Source organism: Zingiber officinale, chromosome 2B, assembly GCF_018446385.1.
Source record: "Zingiber officinale cultivar Zhangliang chromosome 2B, Zo_v1.1, whole genome shotgun sequence".
In the NCBI taxonomy this organism is placed as follows: Eukaryota; Viridiplantae; Streptophyta; class Magnoliopsida; order Zingiberales; family Zingiberaceae; genus Zingiber; species Zingiber officinale.
The window spans coordinates 35453584-35478859 of NC_055989.1; the positions used below are offsets into that span (position 1 = coordinate 35453584).

Genomic DNA, 25276 nt, shown 5'->3' on the forward strand with positions numbered 1-25276 from the left:
TAGTCCAGAACACAACCAGTTTAAATATTATAAGATTAATTGCAGGAATATATAAGCCCAGCAACTGACACTACATGGAGGATGGGGCGGTTAGGCCAGACCAGCAAGGACCAACGACTGGCCTAACTAAATAGATTGTTGGATTCACATGTCATCAAATGCACCAAAAAGGAAAGTGGTATACAATAGTTGAAATTATTTTCTGATTTCTCACAAAATAAGTTTCAGTTCTAATGTTTCATTATACTCGGCTTTTAGCCAGCCAAAAGGGGCAGCAAGTGGCCTAAAATGAACGCGGTAGATAGACAAAGCAGAAGCGCCAAAGCAGCACCTATGATCTGGAGAATTGAAGGCTTGGATAGGAATCACCCAGTGTCTGGCAACCCCTGCTCGCCAATAGAATATTCTAAGCGTTAATTAAGCAAATATGCTGTGCTGGACATTATTTCCTCGGATTTCAGACAATTTTGAGTGACTTTCTCTTTGGCTGCAGAAATATTGAAAAGAAAATTTTAATTACCAATTTTGAGTGAAAATTTTAAGCATGCATGTCTACCTTAATCAATAATAACGTTTGAAAACTTAGCGTCACACACATAAAAGTATCATAAGTCATTCCACGTTATTTTAAAAGACACTTTCCTATAAAAGTTTAGTACTGAAGCATAATTCTACAACAATGACGGTAACAATTGCTTTGACTCATGACAGTCTGGAGAAGCTATTCAATTTTTTTTTTATTTTTGGCACAGTATGATATAATGCTTCTGATTCACTCTAGAACAGCAACAAAAGATTCCTAGTACTCTCCTAATCCAGTACATGCTAAAGCTTTAGAATTCCATAAGTATTTATGTCATCAATGAGTTTAAGCCAGATATATTGCCCAACTCAATCATTAATTGTTTAAGCTAGATAAGTATGCGTTAAAGAGTCATAACCCATATTTTGCATTTAGAATTGACATGTCCATTACAATTTTCCTTTTTGTTCTACCAAGATATCACATTGTCTCCTAAAAGAACATAACATACTAGCGTAAATCATCTATTTATGGAAGAGAGTGCTTGATTTGCTTATGTCCTAGTATATAGACCATATTCGCACTTAACTACCAACAACATTAGAGTTGTCTTAGAATGATCTGCATATAGAGCCTAAAGAAACTAACTTATTACTCAACTGTAATCGTTTATCCCTCTTAGTGCATTAAGTGGTACCACTTCTCTATGATAGGTTTAATTTGCTTGTGTTGTAACACAAAGCAAGAGCATTCAGTACACATAATGGAAGGCTATAGTATGCATCATGAGCAAAGAGTGTAATGACTACATGATATGAGAATTTATATCATCCTAAAATTACAATCGAACCTTAATATAAAGCAATAAGTTACTTAAGTTTTCAACAAAATGTATTTATATTTTGAAAAATGCAAAAAAAGAAGAATGTTTAAAGAATATCTTAACTAAATAGGCAAAAGTTAAATGCACTTGAGAAGTATTCTGGTAGGTTCCGAATTGTGTTTTGATCTCATCACAAAACCACTTGAAAATAGATAAAACTTTGGTGAGTTAGTTGACAAATTCACACTCAAATCTAAAATCTTATAATGCTATAGATAATGATCCCCCTTTAGTTCATCAGGCCAGCCTCCATGCGGTCTGATTTCATGTCAGCAAGCCTAGTATACGTGTGGCATCAGGACACATCAGCCAGAGCACCACTTTCAGCATGCACAGTGCTTGGCAGCCCAAACAACTTCTTCAACTTCTAGAGTACTCAGCATTTCAAGCACCTTCGACTTCCAAAGTGCTTAGCAGCCCAAGTACCCTACTCCGTGCATGTGCCCACAAAGCTTCTTCGAGGCTACGACTAGGCTCGATATACAATTTGCCCCTCTGAGCAGCTCAAACCTCTTTAACCTTGTTAAGGTCGCCAGTCCCAACCATCCTTGGGCCTAGTTGGAACGACCCTGCCCCTTGCAAAGTATGATAAGAACAGATAACCCATAATTGGGCAGGCCTCCTCTTAGAAGAAGCGACCACAATGTATGTTGGAAATCCTATTATCATTAAAATCAAAGATATACAAATCAGGAAAAATAGGAAAGGATCATTTGTCAATTATTAGCTTTAATTAGCTTTAATTAGTTTCCTTATTATTTAATTTTCTTTTCATTAGTTTCCTTTCTATTGTAAATTCTCTCTATAAACAAGAGAGTCGTGTACCTATTCTTTTGTATAAGAAATTATTTCTTCCTCATTTTCTAAGTTGGTATCAGAGCGATGTACCTAGTTATTGTTCCTTTGTTGCAGACTAATGCTACAAATTACCAGCATAGGTCTGAAGATAAGCCTCGGGTTTGGTGCGATTTCTGCAACAAGCTTCGCCATACACGTGAGACATGTTGGAAAATTCATGGCAAACCTGCCAACTGGAAAAATAGCAAGCAAGGAGAGAAGAATCGTGGAATTCCTACCGCAAATGAAGCCTACACAGGTCCCTTCAACAAAGAGCAGATGGATCAACTCTTGGAGCTGATAAAATCCAACTTCTCATCTCGTATTCTTAGTGTTTCCTTGGCACAAACAGGTAGCAATCCTAAAGCTCTCTCTTGCTTAAACTCCTCTCTGTGGATCATAGATTCTGGAGCCACAGACCACATGTCTAGTTGCTCTCACCTATTTGATACTTATTCCCCTTGTTCTGGAAATGAGAAAATTAGAATTGTCGATGATAGTTTTTCACCTATTGCAGGCAAAGGACTTATCAAACCGACCGAACAATTTAATCTCAATTCTGTTCTTCATATTCCTAAATTAGCCTGCAACCTCTTGTCTGTTAGTAACTATCTAAAGATTCTAATTGTCATATTATATTTTTTGAATCACATTGTGAATTTCAGGACCAGAACTCGGGGATGATCATTGGGCGTGCTAGGATGATTAAAGATCTCTACTACTTGGATGAAATACCTGTTAGTAATAAAAAAGCTCAGAGCCTTAACAGTATTAGTTCAAACTCAGTTCGAGAAAAAATAATGCTATGGCACTATAGACTAGGACATCCTAGTTTTCCTTATCTAAAAATCTTATTTCCAGAATTATTTAAAGGCTTTGATTATTCTTTACATTGTGAAACTTGTTTTTTTTGCAAAATTTCATCGTTCAACTTATTTGCCAAAAAATTACCAGGCCTCCAAACTTTTTTACTTGATTCATAGTGATGTTTAGGGCCCATCTAAAATTACTACTCTTTCTGGAAAAAAAATGGTTTGTAACATTTATTGATGATCATACACGTTTATGTTGGATTTATTTGATGAATAAAAAATCGGAAGTGAGAAATTTGTTCAAAAATTTTTACACTCTGATTGAATTTCAATCAAAATTTGTATTTTACATTCTGATAATGGAATAGAATATTTTAATGAGCACTTGGGTGATTTTTTGAATGAAAAAGGTATTTTTCATCAACCCACTTGCCGAGATACCCCTCAACAAAATGGTATTGCAGAACGAAAAAATAAACATTTACTTGAAGTAGCACGTGTCATGATGTTTTATATGAATGTTCCTAAGTATTTATGGGGTGAAGCAATTTTAACAGCCTCTTATTTGATAAATAGGATATCTACTAAGGTGTTAGAGTACAAAACACCTCTTGATTGTTTTAAAAAAAAAATCATGAAATTAGATTATTTTCTGATTTGTCTGTCAAAATTTTTGGATGTACTGTCTATATTCATGTTCCATATCAATTTCGTTCAAAACTTGAACCACGTGCTATAAAATCTGTATTCTTGGGTTATTCGTCGAAAAAAAAGGTTATAAGTGTTTCAATCCTCAAACAAAAATTTTTTTTGTGAGCATGGATGTGTCCTTTTAGAAACAAAACCCTATTTTTCTAAAAATTCTCTTCAGGAGACAAGTGAAGAAAAGATAATTTTTTGGACATTTCTAACCCACTTCCCAATATCATTTTTTCCAACAATCTTGAAAATAATCACCCATCTCTAGCGCCTAGTGTTGAAAACTCTCGATCAAGGGGAAAAAGACTCAAATGTCAAGCCTGCACAATACCCGTCTGAAAAATCGAGCTCTAGCTTCGAAATTTCAGGTAACCCTATCACAAGTCCAGCTTTGATTCCTCTTATTGTGTCTAATTCTTCACCTACTATTCCAGATTTTGATGTTCCTATAGCAATTAGAAAAGGTGTTCGAAATTGCACTAATCATCCTATTGCAAATTATCTTTCCTACCAAAGACTGTCAAAAAATCATAAAACTTTCACTTCTAGTATTTCACACTTGTTTGTTCCAAGGAATATACAGGAAGCGTTGGATGATCCGAGTTGGAATTTAGCAGTCATGGAAGAGATGAATGCTTTAAGGAGAAGTGACACTTAGGAGATAGTTGATCTACCCAAAGGCAATAAATGAGTTGGGTGTAAATGGGTGTTTACAATAAAATGTAAAGCTGATGGAAGCATTGAAAGGTACAAGGCTAGACTAGTGGCTAAAGGCTTCACTCAAACTTATGGGATTGACTATCAAGAGACCTTTGCTCCAGTTGCTAAGATAAACTCTATCAGAATTATGTTATCTCTTGCAGCAAATTCAGATTGGCCTCTACATCAACTTGACATTAAAAACACATTTCTCAATGGTGATCTAGAAGAGGGGGTGTTCATGAGTCTACCATCAGGATTTGAGAAGGGACTTGGCAGTGAAAAAGTATGCAAATTAAACAAGACATTATATGGACTTAAACAGTCACCAAGAGCATGGTTTGAATGCTTTGGAAACGGTATTATTAGTTATGGTTTTTTTCAGAGTCAAGCAGATCACACAATATTTTATAAACATTCAAAAAGGGGTAAAGTTGTTATTTTAATTGTTTACGTTGATGACATTATCTTAACCGGTGATGATGAAACAGAATTAGCAGACCTAAAGAGGAGACTTGCAAAAGAGTTTCAAATTAAAGATCTAGGAGCCCTTAAGTATTTCCTCGGAATGGAATTTGCAAAGTCCAAGGAAGATATATTTGTTAATCAAAGAAAATATATTCTTGATCTCCTTGGAGAAATAGGTTTGCTGGGATGTAAAATGGTTGAGACTCCAATTGAGCATAACTTGAAGTTACAAGCTGCTAGGGCTGAAGAAGTAAAGAACAGGAACCTTTATCAAAGACTCGTAGGAAAATTGATTTACTTGTCTCATACACGGCCTGATATCGCTTTCGCAGTTAGCATGGTAAGTCAGTTCATGCACTCACTAGGAGCAAAACATTTCGAGGCCGTCTATAGGATATTGAGATATTTGAAAGGAACTCCAGGAAGGGGTTTATTATTCAAGAAACATGGACATCTTCAAGTCGAAATCTACACCGATACAGATTGGGCAGGGAGTGTTATGGATAGGAGATCAACATCAGGTTACTATTCCTTTGTTGGTGGGAACCTAGTTACGTGGCGAAGTAAAAAAACAAAATGTGGTAGCCAGAAGTAATGTTAAAGCAGAATTCAGAGCTATTGCCCATGGAATCTGTGAGGTAATGTGGATCAAAAGAATTCTTGAGGAATTGAAGCTTTCTTTTTCAACTCCTATAAAGGTTTATTGTGACAACAAAGCTGCTATTTCCATAGCTCATAATCCTATTCTTCATGATCACACAAAGCATATAGAGGTGGATAAACATTTCATCAAGGAGAAAATAAACACGGGAGTAATATGCATGACATATCTTCCAACAAATGAACAATTAGCTGATGTATTAACGAAGGGACTACACAAGAAATAATTTGATAAGCTGACTAGCAAGCTGGCTATGGAAGATATCTACATACCAGCTTGAGGGGGAGTGTTAGAAATCCTATCATCGTTAAAATCAAAGATATACAAATCAGGAAAAATAGGAAAGGATCATTTGTCAATTGTTAGCTTTAATTAGTTTCCTTATTATTTAATTTCCTTTTCATTAGTTTCCTTTCTATTGTAAATTCTCTCTATAAACAAGAGAGTCGTGTACCTATTCTTTTGTATAAGAAATTATTTCTTCCTCATTTTCTAAGTATGTATGACCCGGACAAGTAAACCATAATTAGGTAACCACCCAACTGGGAGACGTTACAACAGGGCATGGTCTATGTAGGTCTAACACACCCTTATTTGCACCAGCACCCATAATAGGAAACGGTCACTTATACAGCTTGGAGGACCAATCATATAAAAGAGGTAACATTAGCAATGGTAAGAAGATCTGATCCTTATTCTCTTGAACCCTCTCTCTTACTTCATGCTACATTTTGCTCTCTCTCTAAAGTTCCATCACTGAAGTCTAATTTAAGCATCTGAGAAGCATGTTGGACATTTCTGACGTCCTCTACCACGTGTTAATTAACACAATATCATGCATGCCATTGAAGGAAGCTTCATCACCAGCGTCTAGCGAGGAGATAAAATTTGGACGCATCATTTTTGAAGTCGTCTGTGAGAAAGATTAAATCAAGACATGGACTGAAGCTAATCTTGATGAGCTGAAGCCTCCCTTGTCTATGTCCTTGGACTCAACGCCCTTCCTATTGACCCAAGGATTTCTTCTATAATATTTGCATATCATTGATTTGTTAATCTTGTGTTTATGCATTTACTTCCATTGAATACTTCTAGAAATTTGTAAGGCACAAGTGTTTATATCTCTCCTAGACATCCGCCCCATGGTCTTGGGATCGAGCCACTACATCCAGTGATATTGAGTGCTTCTTCCCTCCTTTTGTAATATTTTCATATTATCATTTTGATGATCTTGGGCTTCCAAGAATTACTTTTTATCAATTTGCTAATCATTTGAGAATTGCTTTAATTGATCTACTAATTCTAGATTTATGTGTTTATTGTGTTCGCTCTTCCATTTATCTTCTCGTAGCACTAAAGGATTACGTAACCATTAAGGGGTTGACTTGGCATCACATCACGGGATTGAATTGTCGTGTTGTCACTTGAAACCAACTATATTTTGTGTTCCGGCACCGCGATATTTTAAATTGAATATGAATTTAAAATAATCTAAACAAATTCAAATAATTTTATAATTTTAGATTTAGTTTTTAATTTTGAGAATTACCTATTTTTTAAAATAATATTTACAGAAAATTAATAAAGGGGAGTCTTGGCACGATAGTTAAATTACTACTCCAAGTCGTGGAAACATTCTCTGGCAATGCAAAATAAGGTTGTATACAATAGGCTCAATGTGATCCGACCCTTCCCTGAAGCCCCACATTGGAGTGAGCTTCGTGCATTGGGATGTCCTTATTTTATAAAAGTTTAATAGGCATTATCTTAGAAGAAAAATATAAACTCAATACCTTAAAATATAACATCAATAGTGAGCATATTTAATAATCATATATTAATAAAATTAATATTCATTTATATTTAAAAATTTTAAAAAAAACTAAAACTGTACCAACATAATACAATTCGATACTGAAACTATATCATTCTGATCAGGATCGAAACTCGGGTTAAAATTTTAAACCATGGCTTTATCAAATCTCTGATCTTATAGGTCTACTAAGGTTGCAAGATCATATTCTCTTCTAGGCCTCAGAGGTTCATCTCAAGATCGAGCTTTTATTACCTCCCTGATTATAGAACTCCATTTCAAGTTGTAAGATTAGTTTCCTATATTCTCTCCTAGGCCTTAGAGATTCACTCAAGTCACGGGGTTCAACTTTATTATCTTCCCTAGCTCAAAGGCTTACCGAGGTTGCAATTGGTCTTTATACATTTTCTCCTATGCCTCAAAAGTTCGCCCAAGGTCATGGGATGGAGTTTTTCCCCTTAACTTCAAATGTTCACCCAAGGCAAAAGTTGACTTACAATCATGATTTAAAATCTCAAGCCATTTCACCCAATATAGGCGAAACATTTCGTTCTGCCTACGGACTGGCACCCACACAAGCAAGCCTCCTGTACAGGTGTGCCTCGAGGACCTTGAACGCATTGCCATGGCCCGATGACACATTTGAACGTGTCGCAATGGTCAGGCGACGTGCCAAGATGCGTCACGATGGCCAAATGACGCATCCGGACACAGAACATGGGACCCGATTGTAACTAAGGTTTATCAGGTTAATAATTTTAATCAATTTGTAGCTATGATTGAGATAATTTAGATATGTTTTATTAAAGCCTAATAAAATTATCCCATTAATTTAATATACGGAATTGACCAAAGGACAAGCAGATTTGGGAAATTCTCAAATCATGCACCATACTTTGAGATGACCAAACGACGCACAAATTTGGGTGGTCTTCCCGTTTTACTCCTGCCAAAGCTGACTTTTTAGTCTTTTTTCTCTCTCCCTTGCATGCAATTTTCTCCTCTTTTCTTTCATTTGATTAAACTTTTATTTTTTCTCTCCTTTGCATGCATGCATGCATGCAACAATCATTGTGGTGCTAGTTAAAAACCAACAATGTGGTGGGTCCTGGTCTGCTTTCATATCAAGCCAACATGATCCTAGTCTCGAAGAGACTGAGTCTAAGTTGAAATAAGTAATGGAGGACATCTTTAGACATCTTACAACCTCAGAAACCCACAGGACCTGAAATAAGGTGCAATCTGAGTTCTCTAGGTTGATCAATGGTATCTAACCGAAACCACCTAGGCTATTTGGATTTTGCAAACTTGCACCCATCTGGTAGGGTTGAGTGAGAGGAAAGTAAATATGGTGTCAAATCTTGATTCTAATCAAAGAAAATTGTGGGCCTGGTGTGGGAAGACCAAAGCCACTTTAGGTCTAATCTCAAGTTGGGCCTAATCTGCAAGCCTAAAGTGGACCTAGTCTCCCCACACCGAGCCCATAATTTTCCTTGATCAGAACCAAGATTTGACATCATATCTACCTTCCTCTCACTCAACCCTACCAGATGGTGCAAGTTTGCAGAAATCTAAATAGCTTAGGTTGGAGACCTAGAGAATTCAGATTACACTCATTTTAGGTTATGTGGATTTCTGAGGTAGCAAGGAAGCTAAAGGTGTCCTCCATTACTTATTTTGAAATCCGCAAATGTGCTCCAGTATTATGTTAACTTTCAGCTAGAACGCTTGGGTCTGATCTCCTAGAAATCAGGACCACGTTGGGCCTGATCTAAGAGTAGAAGACCAAGTTGGTCATGGTCACCCCACCACTACGTTGTTGGTTTTTATAAATCAGCACCACTACGATATTAGTGTAATTAAGTTGTAGTGCTGGTTTTTAAAACCAGTACCACGGTGATAGTTGTATGTATGCATGCAAAGGAGAGAGAAAAAATAAAAGTTTAATTGGAGAGAAGAGAAGAGAGGAAAGTTTAAACCATGCTTATAATATTTTCTTCACGACTTCAAAGGTTCGCTCAAGGTCGCAAGATTGAGTTTTCCCCCTTAGCTTCAAATTTTCACTCAAGGTAAGAGTCAACTTACGTAATTCTCTCCCCAACCTCATAGGCTCAACTAAGGTCGTGGGATCGAGCTTTTCCCCTCAACCTTGTAGGTTCACCCAAGGCAGGGGTCGATTTACAATATTCTCTCCCTTACTTCGTTGGTCTTCCCGTCGTGGGATATAGTTGATCTTCTTTATTATCCTCTCCCTCACTTCCTTGGTCTTCTAAGTCAAGAGATTGGGTAGGTCTTCTTTATAATGCTATCCTATATACTAGCGGGCTACCCTGCAGTCTCGGAATTGAGCATCCCCTTAGCAACAATGGATTAGCTAATTGGTAAAAGGCCAACTTGGCTACGCTCTCCCAAATAGTAGCAAGTTACCTCAGTCTTAGCGGCAAAGGATTACCTAGCCACTAAGAGTCAACTGGGTACAGTCGCCTAGATTATAGTGGACTACCCCATAATCCTGGGATTGAGCGTCCCTCCCTTACAGTAGTGGTTACCTAATTATAATAGGGCGCCTCAGCTATATTCTCCCAAACAGTAGTAGGCTTCCCCACAATCTTGGATTTAAGCATCCCCTTAATGGCAATGGATTACCTAATCAAAAAGGTATACTGTCTTTGACCCATGATGACATTCTGACATGGCCTACCACGAGTGACTCTGCTCCTCAATCCACTTGAAAGTGGGACTTATGATACCTTAGATAATAATTCCCCTCTAACTCATTAGACCTGGCCTCCATATGGCTAGGCTCCACAACAATAGTCCGGTTAGTAGGGCTGACGCACATGGCATCAATGACAAAAAAAATAAAAGAAAATTTATGAAAAATATTTTCTGTCTTATTCACTAAGAGAATTATAATATAGATATCAAGGATTATCAAATCCCTTAATCATATGGTAATATAGGTACAAATACAATAATAATTACAGCAATAATATAACAATAATGAGAGAAGCAAGGATTTATAGCTATAAAAACTAAATAAGGAAAGAAGAATAAGAAAAGAATATATTGACAATATTGTTGGCAATATTGGCATCCCCTCAAATTGATGTGGGTAAGTCTATCTGCATCAATTTGCTACTAAGAAACTTGTGTCATTAGTTTTTCAAACCTTTCATAAAGACATCAACTATTTGAAGATCAGTAGTAAGATGTAACACCTCGAATAAAGGTCTCCCTAATGTAATGACAATCCACCTCGATGTGCTTTGTGTGTTCATGATATACTGGGTTTGCAGCTATTTGAATGGCACTAGTATTATCACCATGAAGTGGAGTAGGATTTGGTGGAAGAAATCCAAGTTCGGAAAGAAGACCACGTAACCATACAATTTCAAAACAAGCTGCAGACATGGCTCTCTATACTTATCCTCCGTGGAAGATTTAGAGACAATTCTGCTTCTTACACTTATAGGAAATCAAGGCATCTCCAAGAAAAATGTAATATCCAGGCAACCAGCCCAATTTGCATCACTATATGTAATCAAATGAAGAGTAGATTTTGTAAGTAAATACAATCCATGAGTAGATGACATAATTAAGTATCGAATAATGTGACGAACTATAGCAAGATGAAGATGTCGAGGTGATTGCATAAATTTACTAACTATGTGGGCAACATATGAGATATCGAGCCTTGCGATTGCTAGGTAGATAAGACTACCAACAAGTTGCCTATATAAAAAAGGTTTGCTCGCATTCATCTTTTTGGTATTTCACATTCACCTTCATTGTCGTATCAACAGCAGTAACATGGCTGAGTAAACACTTAACGAGGTATTCTTGGCGAGCGACACTGGTGATAGTAAGGATATAATAATACAAAGGTACTAGCGATTTCCCAAAACTCTAAATAGATATCTTTAAAAAGTATCTTAAGGATCCATCTTCCAACGGACTTTATAGTTCTTAACTATAATAAGGCGGCCGGGGAACGACGAGTGGATTGCAAAAGGGCAGGTCCTAACTTGGCAATGAATTGAGGTAAGCCCAAGGGCACACCTGCATGAGCAAGAAAGCTCTTAGAACCCTCTAAGTCGTAAGTAGTTAGGAAAATAAAGTTTAAAGAAAGGTATATCCTTATGAGTGTTAAAACATAAAGTCTGAATTGGAAAAGGAATTGCTTGATCGCCCGCAAGCCTAGCAATTTTGGTTAAGGTGGATAGCCAGAATCCTTAGCTGGGTATAATTGGTGGATAACCAGAAGCCAACATACTCGAGAGACAGCTATATGTCTAGACGTTGGGAAACAGCTATACAAGAATGGTATTCTAAATCACCAACCGCAAACCTTGAATATCTCGACCTAGCAAAAACCGAGCCAACCTTAAAAGAACTAGCTCATAACATCGCAGTAACCTACGATAGGGTAAGTTTGTCGAATAGAATTAATTTAAAGAACTTCAAACAAATTCAAGAAGAGTTGGAAGTTCTTAAATCTGAAAACAAAAGGCTAACCCAAGCAGAAAAGGACTTAACCCAAGAAATTCTTGAAAATAGGCCTTTGACAGAAAGACAAATCAACAGCTTATTAGCTAAAATAAAAGAACAACCCAAAGCTGTTGAGGAGAGAACGATAAAAGAAGATTTGAGTAAGAAGCTTGAAAGGGTTGAGGAACTCCTTTACAAGTTAGAAGCCTGGACCTCTTCAAACAACTATAAAGAAGCATTGAAGGCTACGGAAAATATTGAAGCACCAAGCCTAGGGTTTGTCCGTCCAGCTAATCATAGAGGCCCTACATTAGGAGCAATAGCCGCCATCAAACAAGCCAATACTCAAATACAACTTCTGGTAACAATACTTGAAAGATTAGAAGCACTTGATGAGCGTATCAGAAGGCTTGAAGCAAAAGAATCAAGTACTAGCACCAATCTCCCTGAAGAGGTAGTAAAAAATTTATCTGACAAAATTAAAAGTTTATCAATTCAGGAGAAGCCAAGGGAAGGAAAAGGCAAGCTTCACGTTTTCAAGGACCCATACGACCTCTTGAAAGAACAAACCAAGAAATAATGAGGACCACTACAGATCCTCCAGTAACTACAATCACAAGAACGACAATGGAAGAGCATCCTCTTTTTGAGGATCAAGTTCGAAATTATCGCCAGCATCAACGAAGGCGGTACAATGCGTAACAAAGAATACAAAGGGTATCCCAAAGAATAACCGGAAGAAGTTACAATCAGTCTCTAGAACAACAGCCAGGCCTTGAGGCACAATTAAGACTTTCTATGCAAGAAAGAGCTGCAATTGTCCCTGCTGAAGTCTTATACCATTCTGACAAGATGATACGCACCACCGGGTATACACCCACCGTTCTGAAGAAGCTCTATTGGTAACTACCAATCAAGTAGACAGGCCTTTCATATAGCCAGAAAGCTTCAACCAACTACAACGTAGTGGGATGCGATTCATCCATATGGGGGTCATTCAGGTCCGCATTCAAATCCTACATCGATAAGAAGAGGGAACACTGGCTCTTGTGGTATTCAGAGATAACAGGTGGCAGGGAGATCAGGCCATCTTTGCAACAATGGAAATAGACTTAACACAAGGAAGTCAACTGGTATATGTTATACCTGATACCATGCTAACGATCTCTGATTTTTACAGAAATATTCAAATATCCATCTTTGCTCGAGGATTATCAAATCCCTAAGAGAATTACACTAAGAGAATATTTTCTATCTCATACACTAAGAGAATTACAATTATAGAAATATCAAGGATTATCAAATCCCTTAATCCTAAGGTCTAATAGCAAGAATATAACAATAATGGGAGAGGCAATCAAGGGATTTACAGCTATAAAAACTAAGGAAAGAAGAATAAGGAAAGAATACATTGACAATATTGGCAATCAAGTCACGTTAGCCTCCAAAGTGCTCGATAGCCCGAACACCACTTTTAACCTACATAGTGCTTGGCAGCCCGAGCACCTCCTTTGGTTTTGGAGTGCTCAGTAGCTTGAGCACCTCCTTTGACTTCCAAAGTCCTTTAGCCTTTAGTGCTCGGCAGCTTGAGCACCTCCTTTAGGTTCCTAACGGCTTATCATCCAAGCACCCAACTCACATTGTGGGCCCACAAGGCTCCTTTCAAGGCTACAACTGAGCCCCATATACAACTTGCTCCTCTAAGCTCAGACCTCTTCAGCCTTGTTAAGGTCACCAGCCCCAATCATCCTTGGGCATAGTTCTGACAGGAACAACCCTATCCCCTATAGAGTATGATTAGAACAGACTGTCTATAATAACAGCGTACAATCAAGACAGATAAACCATAATTGGGTAAGCACTAAACAGGGAGATGCCACAGAAAGGCATGGTCTACACGAACCTAGACATCCCTGGACACACCCTTGCCAATACACATTACACGAAATGGCCACTTGTATGGTTCGAAGGGTCAGTATATAAAAAAGGTAACATCAGCAATGGTAAGGGAATCTTATCCTTATTCTCTTGAACTTTCTCACTACATTCTATTCATTCTCTATCAAGCTCCACTTGGAGTCTAACTTAAGTATCAGAAAGGCTTTGTCAAACATCTCTGACACCCTCTTTCACGTATTAATCCACGCAGGATTATCCATGTCATTGGAGAAAACTTCACCGACATCCAATGAGGAGGCAGATTCTGGACACATCGTAATAAACTAAGGACCATCTTCAATAGATTAACACACTAGATGCCCTTAGCGATTATGTACTTGGATAGTGTTGAATTAAAGAGAGTTTTAAAGATTCATTCTATTCCAGCAGTATTACATATGTTTATATAGCTATATAACCACACAACCCTAAGAATCAACTTATTAACAAAAGATAAAAAAACCTATCAACCCTTGCTTCTCACAACAGATAGAATGAGAGTACAGTCACTAAAGAAAATAAACTTACAATCGTTGTGGACTGACCCCATACTCGAGACTAGCTATATACGACTTTGTAGTTTTATGAGTTTGTTAACAGATAATAAATTCAAAGAAAAAATAGGCATACAAAAGACAAAAGAAAAGGGTAATGATGTAGTACGTATGACCTGACCAATTCTCTTCATAAATGAGAGTAACCACTTGCAAGAGAAAAATAGAGAATTCATGTTTATAACCCAGATTTATGAGTGAAACAAGTGCTAGATGTGCCTTAATATACTAATGTTGCCATGGACTGAAATTATAAATTCTGGGTTACTCGCTGATAGCAGAAATGTTGCTATTCCTAAACAGATGCAATCAGGTAGAATATCACTCAGATAGCTAGATTGCTACCGAGAAGACCATCTTGATGAGTCTTCTTATGCTGAAGCATGCCGCAATGATATTGGAGTTCTCTAGATGTCATCATGATGAGATCTAAGCAGTCTGAAGAATAAATGTGAGGAGTAATGGAGAAGAGACAAGGCGAAGGTTTTAACATGCAACACCAGACAAAGAGGAGCAAGAAATATTTTCTGGACATTGAGTATAAAATCTTTTAAATCAAATAAGGCTACTTCAACTCTTGTAAGGAGATTAGAAAGATGACAGCTGTGGCTTAAACAACAACAGCCGAAAGACAGGAGAACCCACTGAATTCTGAACAATTCACTGGGCTAAGCTTTGTCTTGCAGGACTGAGGGGGGAGCACATGTCTGGCAAGAGGGAAGAACAACTCTAAGTAAAAGATTAAATGAAAAACATCTAATCTTCACCATGTTAAATTTTTGAATTTGTTAGGGTTGAATACCCTCTTATTTGTTTTTTTACAAATAAGTCTAGATATTTACAAATAGTCCACACTTTATCACCAGTTTCACTGAAAATGGTGAAGTTAATTAGTGCTAGTTTCCACTTTACCACTTAAAGTTTCATATTTCATGTAAGGACTTTCCAACAGATCCACACACAAGGAGCTTACTCCTGATACCAACAAGAATCAAAAAGGCTCAACGTTTATGTAGAACTCACATTTACATATAGTTAGTTCATAGCACACAATTAGCTTAGCTATCCGGAAAGAAAGATGAATGGTTAAAAATTGCTCCTTCCATTTAATGAGATATATATATTAGAAATTAAATTCATACCAGTAGGTAATGAAGCATGGCAAGGTGGGACATAAAAAATATTATCCTACCCACTGCATTTAAATTATGGGGCGGGCAGAATGGGGCTTGATCAGAGGGGGTATGATCCCAATAGATTGAGAATGAAAACTCAATGGAAGACCATAATAAAATCATAAAAACATTATTTCCTTTTCCTTTAAATAAAGTTGATGTATACTCACATAATTCTTGTCAACCTTTTCAAGAAACTTCTCGGGGTACTCCACAAAATCAGCACAGTCCTTCCTCACATTAGAAGCAAGGTCGTGCAGTCCAACCTTTTCAAGATTTCTGATCAAAATGGTTAATGTCAACTTATCAGGATTGGTGCCCAATTCCTTCATTGATTTGTATTTCTCCATTGCTTTCTCCACCATATTGACTTGTAGAAAGGCTCCTATCATTTCAGTGTAGACACGGGTATCTGGCTGCAACTTCTCATTTTGAAACTCAGAAAATAGGTCTTCACATTGCTCAATCAACTTATTCTTTCCCAACATGAAGATCAGGTTGCCATATAATACTGAATCTGGTTTATACCAGAGCTCCTTTCGAACAAATGCAAAAACCTGCAATACTGATCTCATATCAAATGGTAGAATGTTACACAAAGAAAAAATAAGATTAAATCATACAACAAGTTGTGCACCCTGGAACCCATATTTGCAGTCAACTATATGGATCTTATCTCATAATTCAACTTTATGTAAGGTCTGTAAAGAACTAGGGCGCTAAACACGCGAAAGCGCAACGGAAAACATCTAGTTCCTTCAGAAGATCCATGCGAAAGGAAATCATATACTAAGATTTACATGAGAGGGAGTTATATCTTTGTTGCGTGCCCTTCGCAATCCCGATAGCAACGTTTCTTTATATGCAGATCTTAACGCGATCAAGTGATCGCGTCTCTATGGTATCCACACGAACAAGCTTCGTTTGTCTCACAAACTCACAAAGTGGAGAATGAAACATCCAAATGTTGTGCTAGCAACTCTTCTTAGAAGTTTCGGCCAAGTGAAGAGAGGAGGAAGAAAAGCAAGAATACCAAAAACTCATCATGAAAATGAATCCAAAAACCCCTTTTTATAGATTCATGAAATTGTCTTATGTCTTAATGTCAATTGCCTTAATTGACATTAATATTTGTCTTCATCCAATGAATTCAATGCATTCAATGCATGAGCAATTCAAATTGTTCACTCTTAATCCAATGCATCCAATGCGTGAGTAATTCAAATTGCACACTCCTCTTTCTTCATGAATTCAAATTCATGAAATCACTTAATGAGTCCAACTCATTAATCATCAATCAAATTGACTCAATGAGTCTAATTCGAATTGGACTCAATCCAATAGTTGGATCCAATTGAGTCTAACTCAATAAGACTAATTTGAATTAGATTTAATCCAATGATCCATTATATGAATCTATCTCCATTGACTTATTCTTTGTTTGTGACTCAATAGGTTCTCGTAACATTGGCAATATATCCAAATCAACATTTAGATACATAAGCAATGAGTGGCATCTAGCAAGGCATCATTGCTACCCAAGTGACGAGAATGTCGAGATCCGACTTAAGGCTATTATCTTGTATGGCTTAATCCTTCTATCTTTGATATCTAGATTGATCAATGAGGTATAAACCGTATCATCTTCTTATCAATCTTTGTGTTTCTTGATCTGTAAATAGACAAACTCAATCAAATAAGCTCAATATCGCATAATGACTCATTTAAGCATGGCTATGCATTCTTGTGTCCTACTAATCAAGGGACCCACAGATATTACTTCCATTATATGAAAGGGATAGATCTCATCTACATCAATCACATCCCTCCGCATAACTTATTGCATACCCAGTGATCAACTTTATGGTCCACCCTATTACGAGTGACGTTTATCGATACCAAAGTATACAACTCCTTATGTAGGGAACTGTAGTGACTTCAAATCTAAGGACTATTCATACTAATAGTCACATGAGAATGTTTATGGCACTCATATAACGATCCATGAAATATTCTCATGGTGGGGCATTCAATATATATTCTCTAATATATACTCATGTGTCAACCTGATATCTCATATCCATGACTTGTGAGATTAAGTCATCCATTAACCTACATGCTAGTCTCAACGCATTAATATTGTCCTTACATATTAATGCTTGACTAGGAATAGTTAAGAGTAGTGTTCTATGTATATCTACAATATCTCACTATAAATTCAATCAATTGATATGTTGTAGATTATAACCTTCTACTCTAGGACATTATTATACTTATTCATTCGACTGGATTGAAGTAAATATAATAACCAACTTTGCCTTTATTAATAATGAAATATGATACAAAAAGAGCCCTTTACAATCATCTCATAATTGGTACTAGGGCTAATACTAATAATCTCCCACTAGCACTAGTGTTAATCACTGAAATATCTAATACCTAGTGACCTAGTGTGACCATCATGCTTCCTCTGTGCCAAAGCCTTGGTCAAGGGATCCGTAATGTTAGCATCGGTCGGTACACTGCATATCCTCACATCTCATCTATCGACGATCTCTTGAATGAGATGGCACCACTGTAGTATTTAATACCCAGCACCACCATTTAAATAAAATATATATCCTAACTACGATCTAGAATCATCCTTGTCAGTTTGGAAGCTAACATCAGTGTAACCCTTTACAACAAGCTCTTCATCGCCTCCAAAAATCAAGAATGAGCCCTTCTCAAGCACTTAAGAATATTCTTGACTGTTGTCTAGTAACCTTCACCTGGATCTAACTGGTATCTGCTCGTCATGCTTAACGCATAAGAGACATCTAGGCGAGTACAAAGCATGACGTACATGATAGATCCTATAACAGATGCATAAGGAATCTGATATATTGGTCCCTTTCTACCTTAGAAGAGGGGTATTGAGTCTTCGAAAGACTCACACCATGTGACATCGGCAAAAATCCCTGCTTGGAATTCTGCATGGCGAAACAATTAAGCACCTTGTCAATGGCGAAGCAATTAAGCACCTTGTCAATGTAAGTACTCTGACTTAGATCAAACAATCTCTTAGATCTATCTCTATAGATCTTGATGCCTAAAATAAAGACTGCTTCACCTTAGTCCTTCATTGAGAAACAATTCCTAAGCCAAGTCTTCACTGACTGAAGAGTAGGGATATTATTTCCAATGAGAAGTATGTCATCTACATACAATATGAGAAAGATAACTGTGCTCCCACTAACTTTCTTGTAGACACAAGGTTCATCTTCATTCTTAATGAAACCAAATATTTTGATTGCATCATCGAATCGAAGATTCCAGCTTCTATAAGCTTGCTTCAATTCATAAATAGATCTTTGCAACTTACAAACCTTTCCAGCATTCTTTAGATCTACCAAACTCTCAGGTTGTGTCATGTACACATCTTCAAGGAGATTTCCGTTAAGAAATACATTTTGACATCCATCTATCAGATCTCATAATCATAGTAAGCTGCAATAACAAGCAAATCCGAATGGACTTGAGCATCGCAACTGGTGAAAAGATTTCATCATAGTCTATACTATAAATTTGGTTGAACCCTTTAGCTACCAATCTACCTTTATAGGTGTGCATGTGTCCATCTATGTCAGTCTTCACTTTGAAGACCCACTTATACCCAAAGGATTTGATTCCTTCAGGTAGATCAACCAAAGTCCATACTTGATTAGTGTACATGATTTCATTTCAAATCTCATGGCCTCTAGCCATTCTCATAATCTGGGCCCTGTACAGCTTCCTAATAAGATGTAGGCTCGTTGAAACCAACTAGCACTACATCACCGTTGTCAGACAAGAAAAAAGAATATCTCTGTTGACGACGGATCCTATCAGATCTGCGTAGAGCTTATGCTACTTGAACAGGTTGTTGCTCTACAACTTTTTGCGGTGTAACAAAATCATGATCCACAACATCTTGTAGTACCTGTTCAGTTTCCATTAAGGCTTCAATGCTAGTTTGTGTATCTTAAATTTCTTCAAGATAGACTTGACTCAACTAGTTTTTCTAGAAATAAACTCCCTTTCTAGAAACAAACACTTTACCTTGTGTGGGATTATAAAAGTAGTATCCCTTTGTGTCCTTAAGATATCCTAAAAAATAACACTTGTTTGATTTAGGTCCTAGTTTATCTTAGACTTGTCGTCGAACGTAAGCCTCACAACCCCAAATCTTCATAAAAGATATCTTGGGACTCTTCCTAGTCCATATCATATATGGTGTTTTTATGACGGCCTTAAATGGAACGCGGTTAAGTGTGAAAGCGGTCGTCTCTAGAGCCACACGCAAGAGAGAAAATTGTTGTAGTTGTCGTTCTGAAGATCCTAGTCGAAGGCCTTTAAATAGGCCCATTCCGGGCGCCTGGAACCCCTCTGGGCACCTAGACCACATGGCTTGGCCAGTCGACGCCCTCCACATCAGCTTGTTGATGAATTTTGCCGTCCGGGAGTCTGGACCAACTCCGGGCGCCCAGATCGCCAAGGCGCCCCAGGCACCCGCCTGGGCGAGACTGGTTCAGGCTCCCGAACCCCCTTTTTTAGCTCCTTTTCCTAAACAAAAAGGTTAGTCCTGAGCAACAAAAATAGGTGCATCCTACAAAATAAAGTTAGTACAACTCAATATATAGGAGTAGTAATTAGATCTTGTCTTCTCAGAACCAGGATCTAGTCAAGATCTCAACTTAGGTTTTCCAAATAGATCTAAGTTGGGATCGAAGTCTACAATTCCCTGAACGGGAACACGTCTTCACTATATCTCTCCTCCAGTTACTTACCTTTACTTACCAACTAAAGTCACTTGACTTGCCTTTGACCCACTAGGTCTTCCCGCCAGTTATCAGGTCTGCAGACCCAACTGGACTTCGGCCGGTTGTCAGGTCTCGCGGACCCAACCGGACTTTCCACTAGATATCGGGCCCCGTGGACCTATCTTGACTTCCCACCAATTATTGAGTCTCGCTGACCTAACTGGATTTCAGCCTGGTGTCAAGTCCTTCACACCAGTCAACTCTTGCACACTTGATAGAAAGGTTAGACAAATATCACATCTAACTTTAACCTATTTGTCATACATCAAAACTAGATTATTAGTGCAACGTACACCAACAATATATCTTCCTGTAACATTCGTGCTATTAGTGAATTGCCCAACGAAAGCACTCAGCGAGTGCAGACCTCTAGCGGTCATCGTTATGAACCAAGTAAAAACAAAGGGGTTAGCCTTGTGCTTATTTTCGTTTCTTTATTTCTACTGCGTATTCTTGTATTCTTCGAAAAAGTGACACGCACTATTCACCCCCTCTAGTGCTTCTTCGATAAGTACCTTGTAAGATAAATTTATTCAGCAGGAATTTCTTTTCATGAAATTGACAATATAAACTTTAGACAATTTATAGAAGCGATTGACCAATACGGTCCGGGCTACAAACCTCCAAGTTAATATCTTCTATGAGAACCACTTTTGAAACAATAAGTTGAGGAACCAAATTATTTCTAAAAAAAGCATGAAGAAGAGTGGATGAGAAATGGATGTTCAATTATGACTGATGCATAAATGGATTGCAAGAGGAGAAACACTATAAATTTATGTATTAATTGCAAATTAAGTACTTCATTCCTTGGTTCTATTGAAGAATCCATGGAGGCACACACTGGGCTTATGGATAATGAAATAAATAATATGGTTGCGGCGGAGTTGTTAAAGATTACACAACCTCAATTTTTTTAAACATCTTGTGTGACTCATACAATTGACCTCATGCTTGAAGCAATTGGAAAGATATCCAAGTTTAGCAGAATGCTTGAGAAAGGCAAGGCCCTAACAATATTCATCTTAGCCTTTAAATTGTAGAGAAAGATGTCACAAAAAATAAGGAAATGTATCAATAGATCATAGGAAAAATTATTTATCTTCTATTTCATACATGATCAAATATAGAATAAGAGAAGCCGATTTGCAAGCAGTCCACCAAGTATTATAATATCTCAAAGGAGCACATGTAAAGAGTATTTTGTTTTTAAAAAATGAAGGTGCCAAAGGCATATATGGATGCTGATGATGTTGGGTTAATGGGTTGGTAGAAGTTCAACCATCGGATATTACACCATTTTTTGTGATAAATCTTGTGACATGGAGAAGCAAGAAACAACATGTGGTAACATGATCTAGTGCAAAGGCAAAATTTTGAGGAATGGTTCATAATGTGTAAACTATTTTGGTTCTTAGAAAGACAAAGATCAAGTGGGATGATCCAACAAGACCTTATTGTGATAATGTCTACAATTAGCATATCTCACAATTCAATACAACATCATTGAATGAAGCACAAACACTTCATCAAAGACTAGAGAAAATCAATTTGTACCCCTTACGAAGATAAGTATGAACAACTAAGTATCTTAGAGTTTTAAAGGATTGTATCCAAGTTGGAAATGATAAATATCTATCTATTCACCAACTTGAAAGGGAGTGTGAGAAACCATTTTGTAATCATATATAGGCTAAAAATATTCCATAAATTATAGGATATGATAGCATAGCTAGTTTCAATAAAGTCAATTTAGTTTAATTTTATAGGTCTGATTAGAAAAAGTTTGAGTTTTTAAGGGTTTTTATTAAAAAAGTATAATTTTATGAAGATGAGTCATGTTATCAATTATAAAAAAAAGTTAGAATCCCATGTAGTAGATGAATTTTCATTTATTCTTTGACTTAGAATGAAACCTGCATATAGTAACTTTAATTTTTTCCGAGGGTTGAAAATGAATATAGTAACTTAGATGTGTTATTTTATCTGCAAAAAAGAAGAAACAAATTTAATTACAATGAACGCTTTTTATGGACCGTTTTCTTAGTTTCCTTAACTCTCACACAATTTGCAACCTAGTAGTGTAGAGAAAGATGACAAGACATTGTCTATCCAATAAATCCATGGTTTTCATGTGTGTTTAACATGTAGTCAAGGCAACTCAAGGAGAACACTATTTCAATTGCATTTTAAAACACACTCTCCCTCTAGTATGCCAAATGTTTGAACTCATCAAATACTTAACACGACTACATCACTCATTGGATAAGACAAATAAAGTGACCAGAAAATTCACAAAATGGTATAAACTGATCTAGTTTGAAACATTGACCCTCAAATCAGGTTAAGTGATTTAGATTATGGATAGTGATATAAGTAGGATTATACTTATTAAGTACACCTATGTTTGAAATATAATCTCCTCCAATCAATTTGTGATTCCAAGACCTGCTGCTTCAGGAGGAAAGAAAGGAATTTCTTTTCTATCTTTGGCATGATCATTTTTAAGGCAGAGCAGAAATAACAAGGAGATGCCTCTCCTTTCCCCTACATAGTGAACTTTGCGCGTAATTTTCAAAATTAAGGGAGCCTTCCCACTCTTCTTTCCCTCTTTCTTCCACTCTTATGAACAAGTTCTAAGACTATCATGCTCTTTAGACTTACAGAAAATCTGTAAACAGTTAAACATATTTTTGGTACTTTATAATAGTTACTTGTATAAATGTTAAATTTAACTGGTGGTTAACTTAGTAAAAGCTTAAACTCTAAGGAAAGAAATAAATCTATACCATAACACATAATACTCCTTGTGTGTGGGAGGTTAGAGTGAAATAGACTGATATAAAACTAACACACGAACAAATTCAACTTAAAAAGGGATATGTTTAGAATGTTAAAAAGGTAAAACTAGTAGGATACAAATTCCTAAACTTTGCATTGTTAGGAAAGGGATCGTTCATATATTTAATTCTTAACAAATGAGGTTGAGTTAATTGGACTATAGCGAGCCCAACAAATGAGCTGGCTTAACCTAACTAAGGGTATGTTATTGACACTGTCAAGATAAAGTTGATTGGCTAACTTAATCTAAGTCATCTTTAATATGGTATTGAACCATGAAGTCTCTGTTTGAAACCTGCTACTGGTGATAATACATCTCCATCTTAGTTAAGTTAGTCCAAGTGTTAATCTTGAGCTAATCAATAAACATAAATTCTTAAGTCTGTCAATGGGTGAGCAAACAGGGTTGCACTGGCTTAAGTCACAATGTGAACTGGCTCAGCTTAATGGGGATAGATTATTGAGGTACTCCAAGAGATAGAAAATGGTAGGTACTTTGTACCCATAAGAAAACTGTGAGCTTCGTATTATCATCCAACTAAGAAAATACTAAACGGCAGCGATTTTAAAATGTAGATGATTAAATATTGGACATAGTGATTAAAGCAATGGGCTTTCAATTATTTCTTCGTTCTTCAAACTTAACTAAGTCATAGCCAAATTTGAAGACTTGGAGGTACATAGCCATCAACATATGGCACCAAATGAACCAAATAAGAAATTACAAGGAACTAAATTTTTCCAGTGTTTGTCGAGTTAATATTTCTGTTAATCATGTATTGAAGTCTTGGTTCTAGGAGTTGTTATTTTTCAACTGGTCAAGAACCCAGCGAGACAAATATATGTAGCACCGATAAATTAAAACTTCGATACGATTAGACGATTACCTGTAGGGCGAGTTGCCACTCGTTCTGTCGCTGGAGCTCGTCGAGAACAGCCAATTGGTCCGCCTTGAGAAGCCTCCCAAATCGTGCATCGATCATGTTGTCTACCCGATGAGGCGAGGAGGAGGCGGAGGCCTTAGCGAACTTAAGCGCCTGGACCACCTGGATCGCTTCCGTGGACATCACCCTGTCTCTCCAGAGTGGTTTCCTCGCGCCGGCTCGTCGAATGCCGCAATGGATCCTCAGAGGAACATGGAAGCTCCAAGCTCTTGGTCTTGCCAAGTTCAGAGGCGGAAGCCGACGTTGCAGTCGAGGGCATGGACCCACGGAGCAGGCCAACATTGCTAACGGGGTAGAGCGACGAGTGTTCGACCGAATGCCGCAATTGTAAGTTATTAGGAAATTTCACCCCAATTCTGCGCTTCATGCATTCATAAGATGTCTCCTTGACGGGTTTGAAATAACGGATCAATAGAGAGATCCTTTCCTTAGTCCGTTGTTTTGACAGATAAAAAAGAAAGAAAGATTAACGTGGGAAGGGATAATTTAACGATATTTTATTAAGGAAAAAGCCTAAATATACAAGAATGTTTAGCAAAAACGCACTTATCCTCTGAAATACATCTCTCTTAAATACTTTGCCCCATCCATTTTTGCACTACTTGAAATACATCCTCTGAAATACATCTTTCCAATTTTCTTGCTCTCACTCAAATTCTACTTGTTACGCCAGTTGTACTCCTGAAAATTCTATTCTTTAACATGACCAATTCCTAGTTATTTTCACTTGAACAAGCAAACCCCTCTCTCCTGTTGTCTTCCGTCTAAACATTTTTCATGTTTTTATCTTCTTTTAATGCTATTTTGTTCTGCTCCATCTCTTAAGGGCTCGGTTCCAATTCTCAAACTAGCAATGACTTCTCCATGCTTTTTTTTTTGGTTATTTTTATAATATTGTTGGTAATAAGCTCCGGAATAGTTAAACTTTAAGGGTATGTTTATTCAATTTATTATGCATAATTTTGATTATAGAAAATAAAATATAATTTAATATTATTTAATTCAATCCTAATTATATAATATAAACTTATTTATATAAAAATTTTAATATATAACTTAATTTAATATTTACTTTATTACCCTCAATTTAACTCACA

General features: G+C 37.0%; 1 protein-coding gene across 1 annotated transcript; it reads right to left on the reverse strand.

Moving 5' to 3' along the window:
* On the reverse strand, positions 1–24540 carry LOC122045585 (pentatricopeptide repeat-containing protein At1g62350-like). Its single transcript, XM_042605867.1, has 3 exons — positions 24123–24540; positions 15724–16110; positions 1–487 (listed from the first exon to the last, which is right to left on the reverse strand). Exons 1-3 carry the CDS (start codon positions 24459–24461, stop codon positions 458–460), a joined length of 756 nt encoding a protein of 251 aa, XP_042461801.1. The 5' UTR covers positions 24462–24540; the 3' UTR covers positions 1–457.
* Between the last annotated feature and the right edge of the window lie 736 nt (positions 24541–25276).

Excerpts from the sequence above, each read along its gene's own strand:
- LOC122045585 (XM_042605867.1), bottom strand. The coding sequence starts at position 24,461 with ATGTTGGCCTGCTCCGTGGGTCCATGCCCTCGACTGCAACGTCGGCTT. Across the intron at positions 16,111-24,122 it reads AGTGGCAACTCGCCCTACAG|GTTTTTGCATTTGTTCGAAA; the intron begins GTAATCGTCTAA and ends TCAGTATTGCAG. Across the intron at positions 488-15,723 it reads AAAAGGTTGACAAGAATTAT|CCAAAGAGAAAGTCACTCAA; the intron begins GTGAGTATACAT and ends ATATTTCTGCAG.